The following is a 21,145-nucleotide window of genomic DNA, read 5'->3' on the forward strand; positions in this document are numbered from 1 at the left end:
TGAACAATACATTGAGAAGCATCAATATTAGAGGATTTGTCAGTATTCAAAAAATAGCCCATAACCAGCAATTCAGAGATAGCATTATTTAGAGGAGAAGAAATAATTAACCCTTGGTTCTCCAAGTTGTCACAATCATTAGGATAACTAGCAAAGGTACTAGTAGCATTAACCTGCTCACAGGGAGAAGCATCCACAATAATAGGATTTGAAGAGGTATGAATAGGGAGAGGGTCAATAAGCACAAGTAAAGGAGCATCACCCAAATTGGAAATATTTCCTTCAATCTCAATAGAAGATAAATTATCATTCTCAAGAAGAGGCCCATCATGTCGTTGAGATTATTTGGACACAGCTTTATCTTTATGAAGTTAAGGATGCAACCTAAAACATTCATTCACATCATGACCATGCATTTTAAAATGAGAGCAAAAAATAGAAAGATTTTCAAATTCCACTTTTTGGAAATAGTTATTCAGCTCAGAACTTATCCAAACTTCATTTAGGTGTTTCTTAGAAACATCAAGTTCCATAAGAACTCGAGCCACAGAGGGTCAAGAGATAGAAACAGTGGTTTGATCCTTTTGTAAAGGTCTCCCAAAAATAGACAAGCCCAAATAAGATTTACGAATTAAAAAAATGAAGTCTCAAGTTAGGGAAAGAAATCTACATAGGCGTAATAAGTGATTCTTCCCTCACAACAAAGTTAGGTGTCCATTTGAGAAGACGCAGTTGACAAGTTTGAATATAGTAGGACCTTCTTGCAAATATATGGCTATAATCAAGATCGTTCGTAAATTAGATCGCAACATTACAAGGGTCCAGTAAACCCACATAAAAGGCACCCGAAAGTTTCAAGCTAACAAAATTTCTTTGGATACCATTCAAATTAGGCCAACGCAAAAGCTTTTTATCAACAAGTGTAAGCACAAATGGGGCGACCAACTAAGACACCATCGATTCATCTAACATAAGAGCCGAGCAACCCTTGAAAGAAGTATGCACGAAGTTAAGCTTAGGTGAAGAAGAAGAAGAACTAGAAATGACATCCTTGAAGGACCGAGAATGGCCATCAAAGATCAAATATATCAGGGAGATAGATGACATCTCCCAAAGCCAAAAAACTGAAAGAAAATCTCAAACGAAAACCACAAAAAGATTGAATGAAAGCCAATGATTACAATCGTGAAAATAAAATCCAAACCAGATCGCTAGAGGAATGAAGGCAAGCTCCCGAAAGCAAGCCCTAAATCACCCAAGAATTTTGAAGGGAGAGCAGGTCAATAGTCAAATCATAACAGTTACATTTAAAATCACCCAATGAAAAATTACAAATAAATACAAAAAATGTTCATAATCTTATTCTCTATAACACATAAAAAGTTATGTAGTACAAGTTTCACCAATACAAAATTATTCATATTTTTTTATAACAAAAACAAAATTCTGATTAAAAAATACCAAAAACATAAAATCTTTGAAATTAAAATAGGGTAAAGGTTCCTAACAGTAAGAAGAGCAAGTCTCCCAACAAACTCGACTCTCTCTCTTATCTTTTCTCTCAAATTCTCTAAAACCATTCTTTGTTAGCCTTTGTTGGGAAATTAAAAAGAAAAACAAAGTAATGGAATAAGATATTTTAAAATGTTTTAATATAATATACTATAATTATTTAACACAACTATTTAATTTAATTAATTTTTTAGTAGAAATTTCTAATAAATCATTTTAGGACTACAAAATTATAAAGTGACATCGGGGGAGGGGAATGGACTGATATACAAATAATTAGAGTAGGTTTGTTGGAGGGTTAAGATTTCCATGGTGGATTGTTGACAAAAGCTCATTTGAGAGCTTATTTGACAATTCACTGGTCAAACTAGTCAATAGGGCTGAGGGGGCATCCAAGGAAGCATATTCAGCTATTTGGGTAAGTAGCCAAGTTTTTAGAGCCATGTTATTGGTGTTTTGGTCAAAGACATGAGAATATATTGGGTTTTAACTCTTCCAATTGGGTTGACCAAGTTATATAAAGAGGGATTTGACTTAGAAAAATATTGGACATGTTTGGGATGTCCAATAGAAAGATTTTGGGTGACTAATTTAGTTTTAAATTGATTGGAGGATTAGATTTGACCTTAGTTGGGTGTATGGTTGATTTGGTCAACCATGGTTGACTAGGTCAACCTTTCCCAATCAAAGGTTGGGGTTGAGCCCAATAAATTCAAAACGACATTTTTTACCCAATGGAAGTGGTTTCATGTAATGGTAAGGTCTCCTTGCACAAATTGCATGTTTGGGCCCTTAAGGTGCATTTTGATTAACCATGGTTGATTTTGTCAACCTGGTCAAATTAAAACTTGGGTTTGGGTTTAATGCCTAGGATATCTAGGATGTGTTAGAAGAAGTTTCATGGCCTAGTTCAAATGATTCGTAGTGAAGATTAGAGAAAACTTCAAATTTGTCCTTAAGGGGCAATTTGGTTATTTCAGACTCTGGTCAACTTTAGGTCAACCAGGCCACCAAAGTGTTGTTTTGTGTTCAACATGTCATAACAAGGATTATGGACATTCTCAATAGTTTTGGGGAAGGCCCCAAGGTCAAATTTCACTAGATGCAAGGTCCGGTGACATAGGTTATAAATATTTAAAGGTTTTGTAGTCTTTGGATTTCATTTAAGTTTTTGGTGTTATAGGTGTCAGATTGACCTCAAATTTGGAGGTTTGACCCTGGCACATTCCTAATTAACATGCGATTGATAAATCATGAATTAGAGGGCCATTTGATTTGATTTTAAGCTGAATGAAAAAACACTCAAAAGGGTCATCGCACAAGGGCCTTTGACCTTGAGTTTTGATTTGAAATTTTAGATCTGGATGTGATTTTAGATTTGATTGAATGAATTTAGTTAACCTCATGACAAAAATGAGGTCAAAAGGGGATCCAAGACACCTCAAATCAAAATTAATATGAAAGATCTCACCATTCTCTCTCTTCATTGTGGAATTATAAGAACCATATCGCACTCATAGTAATTTCCAAAATTATTCTTTGAATCTATGGTGCACAAACTGACCTGACCTATTTGATATAATTAAAAAAAAAAACTTTTTTACTTATTCTTTTATTGGATATTCAAAGGAATTAGAAATTTTATTTATTTTGTATAACACATCCGAGTTCACAGATAAAAATTATTAAAAATGAATAAATCAGCCTATATAGTGACATGTTCCAATATACGATCCTTCACCATACTTGGAATTAGTCTTCCCATCTTATCAAGGTACTCCATTAGTCCTCCCATCCGATCAAGGTACTCCACGATGAACTTAACAACCTAGCAAAATCCCTCCTGCTTGGTCAAGCTAAGCAGCTAGCATAACTCATCCTCCATCGAGCTTATATGGTCCCATACAGTCACCACTTGAACATTTAGAGATGCCATCGCTGCTCTCAAGTTGGCATCACCTGCAGTAGTAGCTCCCTCTTCAAAAACCCTAAGCTCGCCTACACCCATGGACTTAACTACCAACTTTAGGGTTGTAATCCTGTCAAAAATTTTGTCCAACAAAATATACTCTAGGGGAAATGGTGGGGTTAGTAAACACGGAGGATGAGAAAGAAGCTTATAATGACCTAACACCTTGCTCGTGCTTCCCTAGCATCATGAAATGCTTCCCTAGTGCTTTAGTGGTGCATCCCCTACACTATGATGATGCTTCCCTGATGTTGTGACGATGCTTCCATTATTATGCAGGGCTCACAAAATACTTATTTTTCCATTCAAAAACTTGAGAGCTTAATGCGAGGGCATTACCTACCCTGGCATCATGGAACCCAAAGAGAAAATTTTGAACTTTGGATTTTTGAAAGTTCAAGATGTGCCAAGAGGGTGGGGGGGAGGGTGAATTGGTACTTTTAAAAATAATCCTAAATAGGAGTACTAACTTTTTATAGGATTTTTTAAACTTTTGAAATAAGCAATTTAATTTCACAATGCGATAGCTAACAATTTTAGTGATGATGATGAAATTCTAAATTGCATAATAGAATATTGATCTCTGAAATTCACCAAGCAATTATAAAAAAAATGAAGAGCTAAAATAAAATGCAAAAAATAAAATTAAAAAGAACACACTAGATTTTATAGTGGTTCAATAAAACCATGACCTACGTCCACTCCCTGAAGTCTTTCACTCCGAGTATTGCACTAACATTAAGTGACTCTCCTTTTTCTCCCTCAACAAGGCGGTGAAGCTTTTAAAAACTCTTTTCCAATAATCCAGTGTGACAAAGGATCGAAGCTCCTTTCACAGGCAGAGAACCTTGACTCCTTTTTCTCAGTCTTCATGAAGGAAGAGAACCTCAACTCCTTTTTCTCCCTCCTAGAGATGGAAGAGAACGTCGAGTTCTGGACTAAGAAGCCTCTCTCCTTAGAAAGCTCCCCACAAGACTCACCTAGGCCATAAGAGGAGCAAGCATGCAGCTAGCTCGGAGCAACCATGTGATCTCCTCATACTACTTCTCTCTCATGCTCAAGATCATATTCTCCTTCCTCTCACAAACCCTGATTTTCTTCAAAAGCTCCCTCTTAGAGTTCCTCCTTTAGTCACATTCCTCTTCACATTCATTGAAAAAAAAGGTTAAAGAAATTTTTTTATAATAGACTTCAAGAAACCCTAAAAATTCAAGTTGGCCATCACTGTTTGTATAGCACGATCAGCTCAAAACTAGTCTCGTTTAGTACAATGTAAATAGTCGTTCAAATGAATTGTTCAATTTTTATAAACATATACTACATTACGATCCAAAGATCATCCAGTATGATCTGTTTAATTTTCTCTATTCGTACGAGATAATTCCTAAGACGACTAAAATTCATCTCTGTCACTTGTCCTATACTGTTCTCATCGTATGGTATGGTTAGTTGTTTTAGATAAATCTTCTAGTACGATATAACTATTGTATAGTATGATTAGTTCAAAAATCGCAGCTTCATATGGTATGATTTTTTGGATGACCAAATTCATCTTTGCCAGTCGTTTGGCATGATCATCATAGTATAATATAATTAGGTCAAAATCATGATTTTGTTCAATATGATCTCTGAGAAAAAAAAAGTCATCACTGTCAATCATCTGGTATAATCTACATTATACAGTGCGAATGACTATCATTAATTAAACCATGATTTAATTGACTAATCATGGGGGTTAATTTTAGCAAAAAATTCAAATTTTCATACAATATAATTTACATCGTATAGTATGATTAGTTCAAAATATCAATTTCAAAATCTTACTTAAATTAATCTTGTGGCTAGGGTTTTGATAATGAAACGAATCACATTATGATAAATATCATATAGTACGATTAATTTATAGAATATGAGATTTCAATTAGCTATTGAACCATTCTTTTAAAATAATTGCTCATACATTACAATTTTGAATCATATAATATAATTAGTTCAGAACATTTTAATTTTTGAAAAATTTTCTCTCTCCCCATGTGTCTGTCTACATGGTCACCCGATTACATACACTCCAATGTGGCTTGACTCAAGAAAATATAAAATTAAAGAAAATAAAAATACATACTCTTTTGACTTGACATCCTAACCTACCCAATTTTGAGTGTTTAGTCTTCTTGAGTATTGTACCTACAATCATTAGTGCATAAAACACAAACAATATATAACATATTTCCTGAGAATGTATAATTCAATCAATAAGGTTTGTAATCATCAAAATCACAGGCTAGGGATCCTAGATTTGCAACATTTTGACTTCTCCAATCCAAACCTTGGTTTAATTAAATCCCAATACACATTTTAATCTTATAATTTCACATTTCATCAATTATAATAGAGAAAGAACACACTAGTTTTTTTTAATACTTCTCTATTATAACCTAAAATATAATAGAAGAATTAAACACTAAACTAATTTTCTCAACCATAATAATTAACATTAGAGAGCCAACTGATGGAGGTGATAAAGTAACCTAAATAACTATGAAAATGATATAGGGCTTTATCAATCCCTATATAATGCTTAAGTTTTCTCTGATATAAAAGTTATAAAAATCTTATGTAACATACGCAAGTATACTTGTCGAATCAAGTAATATAATGATAGAGTATAATATCATTCTCACGAGGAAGAACATTTACTTAGAAATACTAATATTATCTTCTTCAACTATAATAATTATCTTACTCAATTAAAATAATTTTTGGTGAAAATTCAATCACTTAATTAAAATTTAAAATAATTAAATTAATTACTATTTGTTTAAATTATTTGGATTGATTGAATGTAAAGACAAAATATTTCATAATGATTCTCTTTTATATTGATACTATTCAGAGCATATGCACTATTGGCCGCTTAGTTAAGCGTAAAGAGACAAATGATAGATTAAACTTATCCAACCTCAATACCACTCTAAATTCCCATAGTTTGTTACCCTACTAAAATTTTAAAAAGTAAGTAAAATATGTACTATTAAAACCCTCTCATGATAATTCATCTTTATAAATTTGATTTATATAAGAACAATGCTTATACTTGCATCATATCAATCCAACATACCTGGTTGTGACTGCTTTCATATTCATAAGCTCCACATTACATCTGATATTAACTACATATATGACCATTATGTGCATTAAATAAAAACTTAGTATATTGAAAACATAATGAAATTATTTACGAAAAGAACTTATTAGTACTCCATATTTTATTTACACTATTAGTCCAAAATTAAAGAATTTAGTCAGACATAAAGAATAAGGGAAGGATATTCATTTTTATTAATTGCACAATAGAAAGAAAGTATAGAAGAAACGATATTAATAGATGGATTCAATGATCTCCTCTACTCTCCTCCTTGAACTTATAGAATTACTTCCACAAACTCAAGCCAAACACTCTAATGGAATGTATCTAGTACTTATCTGAATTCCCTTAGTTGCCACTCCTAAGAAAAAATCAAGGAAGCACTATAAAAAACACTATAAAGATTGAAATTAAACAAGTGACTGAACTATGCTACTAACATTAGAAACAAATTACTTATAGAAAAAATATAGAAAATAGATTCTAGCACCATGACACTCGAGACACTTGCGCCGCAATGCCCATAAAATGAACTAACACCGTAGTGTTGAAGGTTTTCCTTCGATCCAATGCGTGTAAACATGGACTCGCTATTTAATGAATCGATGTGTCGCTTCACTAGTAAACCATGGCCTGACAATTACACTTGTAGCACTGTGGAACTACTGATAGTTCAGCACTGCAACGTCCAGGTGGCACTCCTCTGACTTAGTTGTTTGAATTTGTTATCGGGGTGCTATATAGACAAAGACTAGGCTTTACGTCGTTGACTCCTCTAACACTACAATGCTATCAAATAGAGGCTAGACACCTCCATGTTCATATTTGGGCACTCCAACGGTGTCAATGATGGCAGTGTGGAGGCATTGTGTCCAACACTACGATGTTGTACCATACTTTAAAATTTTATCCATTTTTTATATTTTTCTGTACAAACATAATTAAAACAATACATTTTCACCGATAAATTCACACATGAAATATAACATTATTTGCACTATTCATCAACTAAAAAATAAAAATAATAATCCATATTTTCATTCTCAAAATCAATCATACAAAATACTCAAAAAGAATTAGTCATATCCTTATCAACCTGTAATATGGTAGACCCTTTCCTATTTCCTAAAATTCATAAAATAATGAGTTAGCCTTAACATACCTAGTAAGCTATCACAATTTGTATTGTAGAAGTCAATACTCATATTACAAATAAAATATTTAAATATCAATTATAAAATTAACTAAAATTGACTTCACTCTTAGAAATCATAAATAGATGAATTTCTTATGTTATTATTATTAGAAGTACAATATAATATGCTGTAACATAAACATGCTTCAGAATTAACTTTTGAGAAATTGTTACTTGAACATAGCATTATAAACATTAAGATATACTTTAACTTATACTTTCACATAGGTATTAAAATACACTTGTTAATTGAACATCATCAAAGTTTCACAAAAATATTAGAACATACATATTAACAATATATTATTTATACTTAGAATTTTTTCATTGAATATAATATGCAAAATATAAATTATGATATCCACATGTCCCGATGCATGTTTATAATTGCACTTCCACATATGCATCAACCCTCACTAGCTGAAGAAGATAAACCCGATTCCCATTAAAACTCTATTTTCACTTATAACTCCCTTGAACCTCTCACATATGCATAAAGTAAATGGGGCAAAAATTATAAATATAATAGCATAAAAATTTAGGCTAGTATACTAAAACTTGTAATGCACTTTAACATCTCCCACATTAGAACTCCTACCATATGAATATGAATGTACATGCAGAGATTAACTAAATTAACATGTATACATGACATTGAAGATGAATATTAATGAATATGTACTGACAAATGTATGATAATTAAGGAGATAATATATGTATAATTTACCTACACACTTAACATTTATCATTTTAAAATATACTTATATGGGGCCTTTGAAACATCATTTTTATAACTTTTGATGAATTGAAGTCAATGTTAGAAATTCCATTTTTAAAAGAAAATAATCAATAGTTTGTGTAGGTTTGTTATACTTATTAAAAGCACATTTTACTATATAATTATTCTTAAAAATATCAAAATTGAAATCAGAGATAGGATATTAGGAATATACCTAGAGTAGGACATTTCTCATAACTAACCCAATTAACAAATCCCACACTCTAGACTCTGAACTCCTTCCTCTTCTTTTCTCTGTCATTTTATCCTTTCCTCCTTCTTTAGCAAGATTTAGAGGTAGTGATGTTGACTTCATTCTTGTATGAGGTCATAATGATCCATCTAGACTCCTATAAGTTGATCTGATTGTTGACAATCATCCAGTTGTTAATCATCTAGAACTCATTCAAACTTCAATCCAGAACTCAATCAAACTTCAATTCAGCCTTTAATCAATCTTTAATCAACTTCAATTATCTAGTTGACATCAACTTATAATCACTTGGACCTACAGCTCTGCACTAGCCAGATGACTCAGTACACTGCCCAACTTAATGCACTGGCACCTAGTGATCTCCAGTTGATTTCCCTTAACTAATCATTAACAATAATTGATTATTATTGATGTGGGTAATTCATATTCAATCAATCGAATCCAGAATTTAGCATAAATCCAAAATTCCACACCAAAATTCAAGATTAAGGGTCCATATCCTATAAACCCTTTTTGGTCATTTTTCATTCACTTTAAAACCCAGTTAAATGACCCCCAATTCATGATTTATCCATTACATATTGATTATAAAAGTCCCTAGGGTCAACCCTCCAAATTTGAGACCTCTAATCCTGAAATTTTGATTGAAATCAAAAGGATGCAAAACTTTAAAATATTTAAATTCTATGTCACTAGGCCTTCCATCTTCTGAAATTTGACCTTGGTACCTTCCCGAAAATCCTTAACCATGTCCATAATCCTTTCTATGACATGTTGAAAAGAAAATTACACTTTGGTGGACCCAGAGTTAACGAGGGGCCCAAATGACCAAAAAACTTTTTATAGGACAAAATTAGAATTTTCTCTAAATCTCAACATATTCCAGTCAAATCAGGCCATGTTACCTTCTCCAATGCACCCTAAACACCATTATGAGTGCATTGAACTCAAACCCAAGCTTTGGTTTGACTTGGTTGACAAGTCAAACATGGTTGACTAAAGTCTCCCTTTAACATTTAAATATGTATTTCAACTTAAATGGCCTTCCCATCACTTGAAAACCACTTACATTGTTCTCATATCATCAATCCAAACTCACTGGACCCAACCCTTAACCTGGGTCAACCTGGTTGACCAAGTGAACCAAGTTTGACCAAGTCAACCAAGTTTTACCAAATACACATACACTTCAACCTAGCTTAAACCCATTGACCAAGGCTTTGTCAAGCCTACCCAAACCCTTAGGATGGCCCATTAGGTCCCTAAGAGGGTCTCCTTGAAAGCCCAACCCATGGGCCCACTTGGGTTAGCCATATGGCTTGACCCAAGTGTCCAAAGAGAGCTCTCCGTGGCCAAATCTCACCCTCAACCAAATCAAATCAAGCTAACACTTGTATTGGGTTCCACATGACCCATTTCACCTACCATAGCTAGCCCATCCCTTGGGTGCACCAATGCTTGGAGTTGAGCTAGCTCAAAGGGGTCAAAATCACTTTAACCTGAGCCAATTCCTAACATAGGCTCCATCAAGCCAAAGTAATACTTGTATTGGGTGGCTATAGGTTCAATGTATCCTCACTAGCCAAACCAGCCCTTGGTTTAACTTGGGTCATAACCTAAGCTATCCCAAAGTGGTCAAAACCCCTTTGACTTGAGCTAACTTCCACCACAGATCAAACCAGGTCCAATTGTATATCACATTGAATAGTCCTTGACCCAATATACCTCCCCTGGTTAGCCCAGCAATTGGCTTGGCCAGGGTTGAACCCAAATTGACCCAAATCATCCAGGTTTGGGTCAACCCGAGCCACTTTGATGAATTGTGCCTCCCCATGCCTAATTGGCCTCACTATTGAGTTCATCTGACCTCAAACAATCTTTTGACCTAAGCCTAACACAGGTAGTGGCCGATGTAGGTAATAGCGAATGAGAATTAGATCTGGTGGTCCCCCCCCCTTCTCTCAAGCCCTGTTCAAGGCCTTTTTAGGGTCTGAGCTTGCAAAAGTTCATGAGGCTTAAAGTAGCTACATCCTCTAGTTAGTAAGCATCTAGCTACTCAACTGATCAATCCTAGCCATTCAAAGCTGTAGCTAAAGATTGAATATGGGTCTTGAATTCAAATGACATGATTCATTCTCAGCATTTCAAAACCCCACCAAGAGCTCTCCGAGCTTTCCTATTCCTTTCCCCAGCTTCCTAGTCCTCTCCAAAGTTAGTTCGAGCAAACTCTAGTCAACATTCTCTGCCATCCGCAAGAACTCATACTCTTAATGCTCCTCTGATCGAGACGTCTGAAGGAGAAGCATTCGTTGTCATCCCCTCAAGATTCCTGATAGAAAACCTTATTGTTTGGAACTTTTGATGAGTTAAAACTCTATTCCTGAGTTCTCTAGCTAGGCAGTCTGATCAAGTGTGAAGATAACCTTCACCTAAATAGATTTTCAAGGTTTTTGTTGTCCTGATGCTCTCTATAAAATTTGGGGGAGTTTCATCAGTAGGATCTCTCATATCACACTGGAAAAGTTTCACGGTCACGGGTACTGTGGGAGGTTAAAGATATATTCAGAGTCATTGATCTCTATCAACATCTCCGATTAAATCTCACTTTCTTGGACCACATTTAATCTCAGTTGTTTGATTTCACATCAGATGGTCATGGTTAATCACGCCTTTATCCAACCAACCATAATGATTAACTGGCCAATCAGATGACGCCTGCGTGGAAAGCACGCGACTAACTAGATAATTCCCCATTTAAAAATTCAAAAAAATGCAGAGAATTTTAAAAATTTATATATCCTCACACACATGACAAAATTAAATGATCTTAGGCTCATTAGAAAGGCCTTGATGAGACCTACAAAAGCTATATGGTCTTAACCTATGATTTTGTAAGAAACTTGGTCAATTATTGTAATTATTCTAGGGGTATTCTTATGATTTCTGTTAGAATTGAACTCACCATAGCTTAGGACCTTGGGGAATCAATTTTGGGCATGTCTCTGACATGTTAAAAAAAAAAAAATCCTATGTTTGATTTGATTAATGGCATGTTTGGGTTCGTTTTGGTCTAAGGGTTATTATTTGACAACTAAATTCAAATTAACCTAATAACCCATCTAATGGAAAATAGGACTTGGGTTTTGGTGTGCTAGTTGTGCTTAGGGTAAGGGTTAGACAACCCCATTTTAACCATAATCCCTATTCTAGGCAGCCCATGATAAATCCATGAAGGTAACCATGTGGTTAACCACCAAAGGATATAAATTTTGACCTTAAGGAGTGATTTGAAGATGTTTGGGATGCATTTGTTGCAAACTCACCAAAACTTCTTTAATTAAGCAATTTAATAATTCAATTAAATACTCATACTTCTTAAATTCATAGTTAATTTGAGAAAATTTTAAATTGAGCAAACTCAAAGTCATTAGACTTCTTTTAGGGTCTAATATTTATTAAAAATGTCAAACCTCTAAAAATCAACCAAAGTAAAAAATTTCAGAACTTAATCTAGAAAAATCTAAATCACACAAACTTAGTGTCTATTTACTCACCTTAGGGTTTAGTGTTTAGGAAAATATGAAAACTTTAGAACTTAACTTAAATTAAAAAGTTAAAGTTTGACCCCTTAATTTAATAAATTAAATAATTCATAAAATTATTAAAATTCAATAATTGATTAAAATGTCAGGAAACGTCAATTTGAATATTAAAACCCATCAATCAACCCCTAAACATACAACAAGCACTCCATCAATGAGTTTTTAGGATGGATTACATTGAGCTGCAAGGCTACGTATCCTAAAGAGGTCTGATTCTTCAAGCCCACTGTGACAACATCATGAACATATTCAATGAAGTTTAAAACTTTGAAATCAATTGATTATTAATTATTTAACTAAATTTAAACCTTTAATTCAGCTACATCAACCTGATTTTTTGGATGGACTACCTTGAGCTGCACGGGCTACGTGACATAATGAGGCATGGTTCCTCGAGCCCATTATGAAAATATTACGAATAGATTGATGGAAAATATTAACTAACTTAATCATTAAAATAAGCAACCAAATAATTAATATTAAAAATATCAACCTTTTAATTTTAACCAATTAAATTAATTAAATAATACTGGTTACTATTAGGTAACCCAGGCCTTCGAGCCTATTAATTTAACCCCAATGAAGGTGAAATAAAATTCATCGCATTGGCATAAACAAATGTAGTAATCACTCAACACTTAAAATACATCTTAAAATCAACATTAAAACACTAACACTTAAACTCAAATTAAAAAATCTCCTTCAACCAACAACAAACATTAAAATATTAGACAAGTTTAACAAACTACCCAGTATATGACATATCTAAGCTACATAGTCTGACACATACACTTTAGATGATTTGTTAGGACAACCAATCCTAATTTTAGGCTAGGCTGGTGTTTTCCTTTTTGTTGCTTATGTGCCAGGTTTTTCATGATTTTTACTGCAAGCTGATTGCAATTAATTGATTGATATGATGTTTATTAATGTGTTAATTTTATTATTCAACCTGTGAATTGATGTAATCTCCTAGGTTAAGAACGATCTATGCTCACTGAATTTTCTGCAGATAATCATGCTCATGCAGGACCATAAATCAAAGGGGCTGAATTAAAATTTAATTGACATATTTTCTGTATGTGCTAAAAATGTTAAATCCTCTTTGAAATTAAAAGAGCATGATCAAGTGCAATTGTGTTTTAAATTTGAGCAAATTTAATTATATAATGACCTTGGATGATTTTGATTATAATTGCCTAATATAATCATGCAAGTTATTTTAGAGTTTTCTTAATGTTTTGCATGTATTTTAATTCAATTGAGTTGTCAAAGTTAAATTTTAAGATGAGATATTAACCATCTAATTTGAAATCCAAAGAGAAAGAAAACATCCCCTCAGAGAATTCCTTTTAATTGAAAATTCAAATTATGATGATTTGAAAATCCAAAGATTCCAATAAACATCCCTTTGGAGAGGAGTTTCTTTTTCATTTGGGTTAACAATTAGTAGCTCCTTTCTTTTTTGTGCAAGTTGCTAACTTCATAAGATTTATGATGCTATTGATGTCTATTGTACTATATAATTTTTGACATATCAATGAATCATGGACGATGCCCCCATTTTTCTTTATATATACAGATGCTGTCCATGATTATTAGATTTTTATAGATGCAAAGTAGTTATCTGTTATGTTGCTATAGATGGAAATATATTATTTCAACAATTCCAAAGGACGCCCGGCTATAAATTTTGCATTCTTTTTTCACAGTTGGCTGTTTTCATTCCAACTTGAACCTCCCATCCAGGCCCGCGTGATACAACGCCAGACCTTTAACTGAAGGAAAGGCAAAGAGGGAGCACACACCGCAACTAGCAATTATAGGTTTTCTCGATTAGAACCTGGATCGACAGGAGGAAGATAATGAGATCCTGCTGGCTGCCCTTGATTCCCACCAAGATTCTGCCCTTCTTGGCAAGTCAGAATGAGGAAGAACTCCATCGACTCCTCCTCACCTTGTCTCAAGCAGGCCTTCCAAACTCCGATCCAAGGAAACCTCCAGCTGCCTTCCAAGCCTCTTCCACTAGGCAATGGCAAATTATTAGATCCGGATACCGGACAGAGAGAATCATCCAGATTTCTCTCTGTCTACAGTGAAAGCGCAATTATTGTAGAAGCTACGCTTTGACTGCGCTTTCACTATAGACAAAGAAAAATCCGGATGATTCTCTGTATCACGTGTCCAAACCTAATAATTTCTCCTTCCACTGACAGCCCCGCATTCCATTAAATAGACAAACGGGAAAACCAGGAAACATGGTACAGGAAAAGCTACAAAGAAAATAAACTGATAACATATACAAAAGCAACATATCCGGCTAGACGAAATATAAAGCTGCACTTATTCAACTAAAAGCTAAGACTAGTGACAATCTAACTAAAAATTACAGTCATCAAAGAATATGCCACTAGCACTGAAGTGGAAGAAATATTTCTCAAACTGAATGTGAGAAATAGGCCAAAGAAACAAGCTACAGCAACTCGATTTCAATAACCTTTCTCATCTTTGTCCTAGCTGCATTTTTTTATGGAGCTCCGCTGTTTAAGAAGCTATTAAAAACTCCCAAATGCCAAATCTAGTTTCTCATGCTTTGTTTTATCCATCCAGTAGAAACTTGAGTAGAACGTGACTTCTCTAACTCTTGCTTGTCTTGCTTTCTCGTTCAAGGAGCTAAGACAATCCCACAAAGCCAAATTTCTTTCTCTTCCTCTTTAAGGGTTGCTGCTTGCAAACAAATCCATCAACAACCAGAGGAGGTAAAAGTTCCAGTTTTCTATTGAGTATTTGACCAAGAGAGACCTTATCTTTTTCATCTGGCATCTCGCATATTTCTCTTATAGCATGCTCGTATCCTTCCAAACCCATTAATTTTTTACTAAGTATTTCTCCTATAGATAGTGCATGTTTGAATCCACTCTTTGAAGTATGACTAGCCAAGTTAAAGCCATTAAATTCAAGCATCCTTGAGTATGTGTAGTTCTTAAATTTAGGGGAACTGGAATGAATCTTCTCACTATACAGAGGCCATCTCCAAAATGCCCCTTCAGCTGCCAGCTTCTCACTGTTTGCAGCTTCTAAACGGTTTAATGCATCTTCCAACACCTTCCTGCTGGTTTTAACTTCTTCTGCAGCTTCCTTCACTTTTGCCAGCAACTCCAGCTTAGACAGGTTTGATGTTTCTACATCAACCATGGAAGAAACTTCAATTTTCTTGCCCGAGGAATCTTCATTAGTTACTGACATCAAATTCTTTTCAACAGGAAGCGCCAGTGTCGAGTTTTTGTCTCTCATTATATCCTTCATCCTAGTAATTGCAACAGCTTCGGCAGCCTTAGCAGCTTCTTCCATTTTCTTAGCAGCAAGCTTCCTCATTTCGGCAGTCTTAATACCCGCTTGCATCTTCTCAATCTCGCAAGTTAAGTTTGATGCTTCAGATTTGGCAGCTGTTGCTGTTTGCCTGAACTCTTCTGTCTGAGACCTCAGATGCTCAATCTCTCTTGAGATATCGACGGGGTCCCTGTGCAAGTTATCATTAGCTTCTTTGGTAATTTGTAGTTTTAACGTTGTTTTCTTCAGATCTTCTTCTAGGAAAGAAACAATAGTTCCAAGTGATGAAAGCTTTTCAGGTGTTTTTTCCTGGATTGTTCTTTCATTCTCTATTTCGTTGTAGAGTGTTTCAATGAATGCACGGATTTTTGTTAGATCACAAGTTGTTCTGCTCAGATTCATCTTTGCCAGCTCTAGCTCATCTAAAATTGAACCTGAAGATTGACCTCTATCTGTAACTGCATTGACTGCATTGATTAAGATATTTTCTTTTTCCTTTAGTGCAACAGGACGAAATTTTAGGCCACTTGACTGTGGCCCGGGGATTTTATTGACTTCAGAGGTTTCCTCTTTCTGCAATTGCGATTCAAAGTCATCCAAGACTCTTTTGGGAACTTCCGGTTCTTTTATAAAGAGACCCTTCTCCAACTGGTCAGCCTGCTCTTGCACATTCAGAACCATATATTCCTTGGAAGAACAGCGTTTCTGTGAAGAAAAGCCACAATGTTTAAAATAACAATATACAATATTTTTCAAAGTTTAATGTACATCGATGATGAAGTACAAGAAGTTATCTTTGTAAGTTTAATGTATCTTCCCACCAATGCTTGGTTCATTGACATTTTTCGGGAACAAGACAAAGAAAAATCACACAATTATGTGTTTTAAGATTCAAGTTAAGGTTCTACAAACATCAGACGAAACAAATTAGCTCATAGAATTACAATTCCTGAAAACAAACGAATTCATCACGATTGTCATGATTAACTTGAAGTCAGTATCGCTTAATCTGCATGAAAATGAAGCAAGCATCCACAGCTTTTTGAAGTAAAAATGAAATTTTCTCATGGTCAAATAAGCCCACCTTTCTTGGAGAATTTTCATAAGCTCAGCCACAATAAATGCCTTAGCCCATTCTAGGCCCACACAGAAGCAAGAGAATGAAAAAAATGTAAGTAAACATCAATGATAACGTGATGCAGATTTATATGTTAGCAAATTGAAAATTTTTTGATGATGAAGGAGCTATCTTAAGAAAATTGAGAAACAATGCACTTATTAATCCTAGTTAGAGTGAATTGAGAAATAATGCACTTGTTAATGAGATTTCCAAATTTACAGAGGTGAATTAGTTTTCCCGGTATGAAAGGCCAACTCCTCTTTCTCTCTCTCACACAGACACAAACATTCGCTCACAAACTCATGCACACATGCATGAGGGAGGGGTAAAGAATTTGATCCCCAAGGTAATTATTCCCTGGGGAATCTATTAATAAATTGGTCCAAGGGGACTCCATTTAGGTGCTGCCACCCTTAATTGCTTTAGCATCCACGATAGTTCAACATCAAATTAGATATCAAATGATTGTATTGCATTTCTTCCCAACGGACTAAATTTATGTACCACCACCTTCATCCATCCCTGACTGCTATATCTTTCACGTCAATTTATAATCACTTATGCTGCACTGATACTTTGTTATAAAGCAATATACATGTAGCATGTTAGGGATGCTTACATGTTTGCGACATGTCATTCAAATAAAAAATATCGTATAAATATGCCCAACATGTCTAGCATGCTTGTCTTTGAATGACTAAGTTTAAAAACTTAAATCTCTTATTGGGCATATCCTAATTTTACTTTTTTGCATGTGAGCGCCAGAATATCAATAATAAATATGACCATTGTCCAACCAAGAACTTCATAACTCATTTTGTACTTATTTAATTTGTACAATCATTGCAGTGTGTTTTTAATTTTTAAAATATATAAATTATTAGGCCATGTTGAAAATCTGCTTGTGTCCTATATATTTTATTAATAGGCATGTCCAGTGTTTGTATTGTTACAAGATAGGCAATCACATTATAATGTCAACTCATTGCCATGAATTTCTTCCAACTTAGCCTTCCTATGATAGGCATAAAAGCAGTCACTCCATATTTCACCACTTGTCAGCAAATATTAAATACTTATTTTTGTGGCAACTGTATTAGGATATTGCCTTAAAATTTGTCAATAAAAGCAAAATAAAAATAAATTTATGATAAATATAAAGTATCATTTTGTTCTCAGATTAAAACATGCATAAATTTTTGTTTAAAATGTTTTTTATTTTCAATTACCTTGAAGTTAAAATTTGAATCATATTTTAAATTTGACTTTTTCATCTCCTTATGATCATCATCATTAGAATTATCCCAACTATTAATTTCAATTTTAAATTTCCACCCCTTTAAACTGTTAGAGTTGGAATATGCTTGAGGAATATGTAGCCAATTGTTGATGGTTGTCTAGCCGACCAGCTGCTTGATTGTTTCGCAGACAGCTGCTATTAAATCTAATAAACTAATCATTGTTAAATCTATCTGAATCAAATAGTAGATTGATAATTATTTAAATATGCACTAATAGTTTTATAAATTATTATTTTAATTACGACTAACAATGTTTGCTTCTTGTGTAAATCAGCATATAGCCTCTTATATTGCCTTTTGTTTGCATTTCTCTTTATTAAGCAAGCGGGATCAAACCAAAGAAAAAGAGAGGGCTAATGTAAGCCAAACCAAGCACTGGAAGCAAGAGCATAAAATCAAGCAAGAGAAAAAGGGGAGAAAGGTGAGATTTAGGTCTTCTTCCTCATTTTTCATGAGATTTCCGTGAAATCGAGAGGAAAGGCATGTGCTTGAGTGTCAAGAGCAAGAGAGGTATGATTCTTGCCTCTTTGACTCAGTTGGAGCTTCTTGCAGATGGAGTAGACGACAAGATCAAAGCTAGGGAATCAAGTGATCTGCTAGTTCATGGAAGGGAAAGCGGTAGAAGATAAGAGGTAGAAATAGGTGGATCAGAACTCTTTCTTCTTTGTTTAGGCAATAGATTTGATCAGGTGATATCTTTCCTTTCTCATTCTTTAACAAATTTGTATGTCTTTTAATAGTTTACCAAGATCTAAAATGCTTTTGTAATCAATTGTGCAAATAATAAAATATAAGCCTTCTCTTTCTTCACGTGGATGTAAACACAACTGTGTTGAACCACGTTAATTGCTCGCGTTCATTTCTTGTGGCTGATTTCATGTTTCTTCTAGATTTCTTTATTGTTTTTGGAGAAAATTATTTGCCATGTTCCATTTTGCAAGGAAATGATTTATCTTGATAGATCTTTCAAATATTAGTTAAGTATCATTTGATTGATTGCAAGAACCTCTTAGTTATATTCTTGTACATTGTTTTTACACAAAAGAAAGTACCAACTAATTGAAACTAATTAATCAGTAAACTGATTTATTATTGTGAAAAAAAATAATAATAATAATAATCTAATTCTTTAATTGTCTAAAATCAAGATTTTTAACTATATAATTCATCTTGTTCTAATTGTAGGGAAAACTAATTTGCAAATTTGTGAATCTAATTCTTTTATTTAAGTTTTATTTAAGCGGTTTAGAGGTACATATTGTAACATTGAAATGACAGATCCTTCTATGCAACTCGAACCATTATTTGGAAAGTTTAGTTTCAATCATTTGGAAAAATCTTGAATTACTTAGGTTTTCATTTATAACAAATTGGTATCAGAGCCACTAGTTAAGATTAACAAAATGGGTGTTTCAAAGGTCAAGATTGATAGGTTCAATGAGAAAACCAATTTTTCGATTTGACGGAAACGAATGAAGGCCATTATAGTCTAAATGAAATTTGTTAAGGCTTTAGAAGGAGAGAGAACTTTGCCTAGTTCTTTAAATGCAGATGAGAAAGCAGAAATCTCGCTTATTTTACATTGACATTTGCGTTCTTCTGATATAGGTATCTACCAAACAAAGAAATAAATGACAATGAAACAGCATTATAAGCATTTCTCTAAAGTGGTAAGATTTCGGCCAGGTATATGTGGTTAATTTAGTAGTGGCTAAGTAGAGGCGATCGTGCATTGAGACACCAACTAATTAAGATACCCAAACCAGTATCAATTATTTTACATTGGGATATGCACTCTTCTGATAAAGGTATCTATCAATAAAAGAGAATGAAAAGTGCTGTAAACAGCCTATAGGCAGCTCTCAAGGATGTTCTTCATATGACTAATGTCCGGTCTACGGATTAATTTAGATGGTGGCTAACCAAACATAAATGATCATAGGTGCATTGAGACACCAACAGATGGAGTACCCAAATAAATACCTTTTAATGGGACTATAAAAACCGAGTCAAATTTTATAATTCAGTATTTAACAGTAAACGCCTAGTCATGAAGAACAGTAACAGTTATATACTCAATGCAACTTCTTTATTAAGTAATGTTAGTCAATAAGCTTTGCATTATGGTCATACAGCACTTACAAGGCATAATTCTTAAAGGTTCAAGAAAAAAAAAAACCCCGCAAAGGAGCATTGCAAAGTTTTTAAAGGGGGAAGCTTAAGAACAAATGAAAAAGAAAAACTAAAACACAAAAATAGAAAAAAGGAGTCGAAATGTAAACTCACTTCAGGGAGGAAGAACATCCTGAGCTGGGAATTCCAGACGGCGCTCCCTCCGAAACGATCCACAGCTTCCTTAACCGATTCGAAAGGAGCTGAAGTGTCGACCTCACCTCTTCTCCATTTGGATTTCTCGCCAAAGACTAGGTTTTCTACCGGTACAGGCTTTTTCTTCTCCGAAAATGGCGAAGCTTTGGTAGCATCCATTGCGTTCTCTTCTTTCCCCTTCTCAATTTCTATTCTCGACCACCCTTTGCCCTAGTGGAAGAAACTTGAGCGTTATCTACGGATGGATTTGGGAATTGGGTGACGCATGGCAACATGGACCGAACCTTCGGATATTTTTTTAGGGGAACGTTAAAATCTTGTATACCGTAGAGCCCCTAGAAACTTGGAGAAATTACGGAATGTAACTTTTTGTTGACCCAGCTATGGCCGTTGCAGTTGTGTTATTGCTAGCCGTTAACTCTCTGTCATCTTTTAACTTTATCCTCAGAAGGATCGTTGGAAAACAATAACAACTGCTCTGAAACAATTTTACATAAAATTTTAGATTTTAATAATGCCCTTTGATACTTGAATTGTTTTGGCCAAATTAAAAAATAAAAGAGTCACCTATTTATATAATTTGAAATAAAAAGTAGGTTTTTGAGTAAATTATAGTTTCTTTTAGAGTAAAGCATTTTCATTAAGAGATTA

At 34.1% G+C, this 21,145-nt stretch overlaps 1 protein-coding gene across 1 annotated transcript; it reads right to left on the minus strand.

Annotated features, from left to right (window-relative positions):
• Window positions 1–14,677: 14,677 nt before the first annotated feature.
• Window positions 14,678–20,770, minus strand: LOC110107364 (WEB family protein At2g38370-like). Its single transcript, XM_020837606.2, has 2 exons — window positions 20,453–20,770; window positions 14,678–16,450 (listed from the first exon to the last, which is right to left on the minus strand). The coding sequence occupies exons 1-2, from the start codon at window positions 20,651–20,653 to the stop codon at window positions 15,089–15,091; spliced, it is 1,563 nt and encodes a 520-aa protein (XP_020693265.1). The 5' UTR covers window positions 20,654–20,770; the 3' UTR covers window positions 14,678–15,088.
• Window positions 20,771–21,145: the final 375 nt, after the last annotated feature.

This window comes from Dendrobium catenatum, unplaced genomic scaffold (genome assembly GCF_001605985.2).
Source record: "Dendrobium catenatum unplaced genomic scaffold, ASM160598v2 fragScaff_scaffold_718, whole genome shotgun sequence".
Lineage (NCBI taxonomy): Eukaryota > Viridiplantae > Streptophyta > Magnoliopsida > Asparagales > Orchidaceae > Dendrobium > Dendrobium catenatum.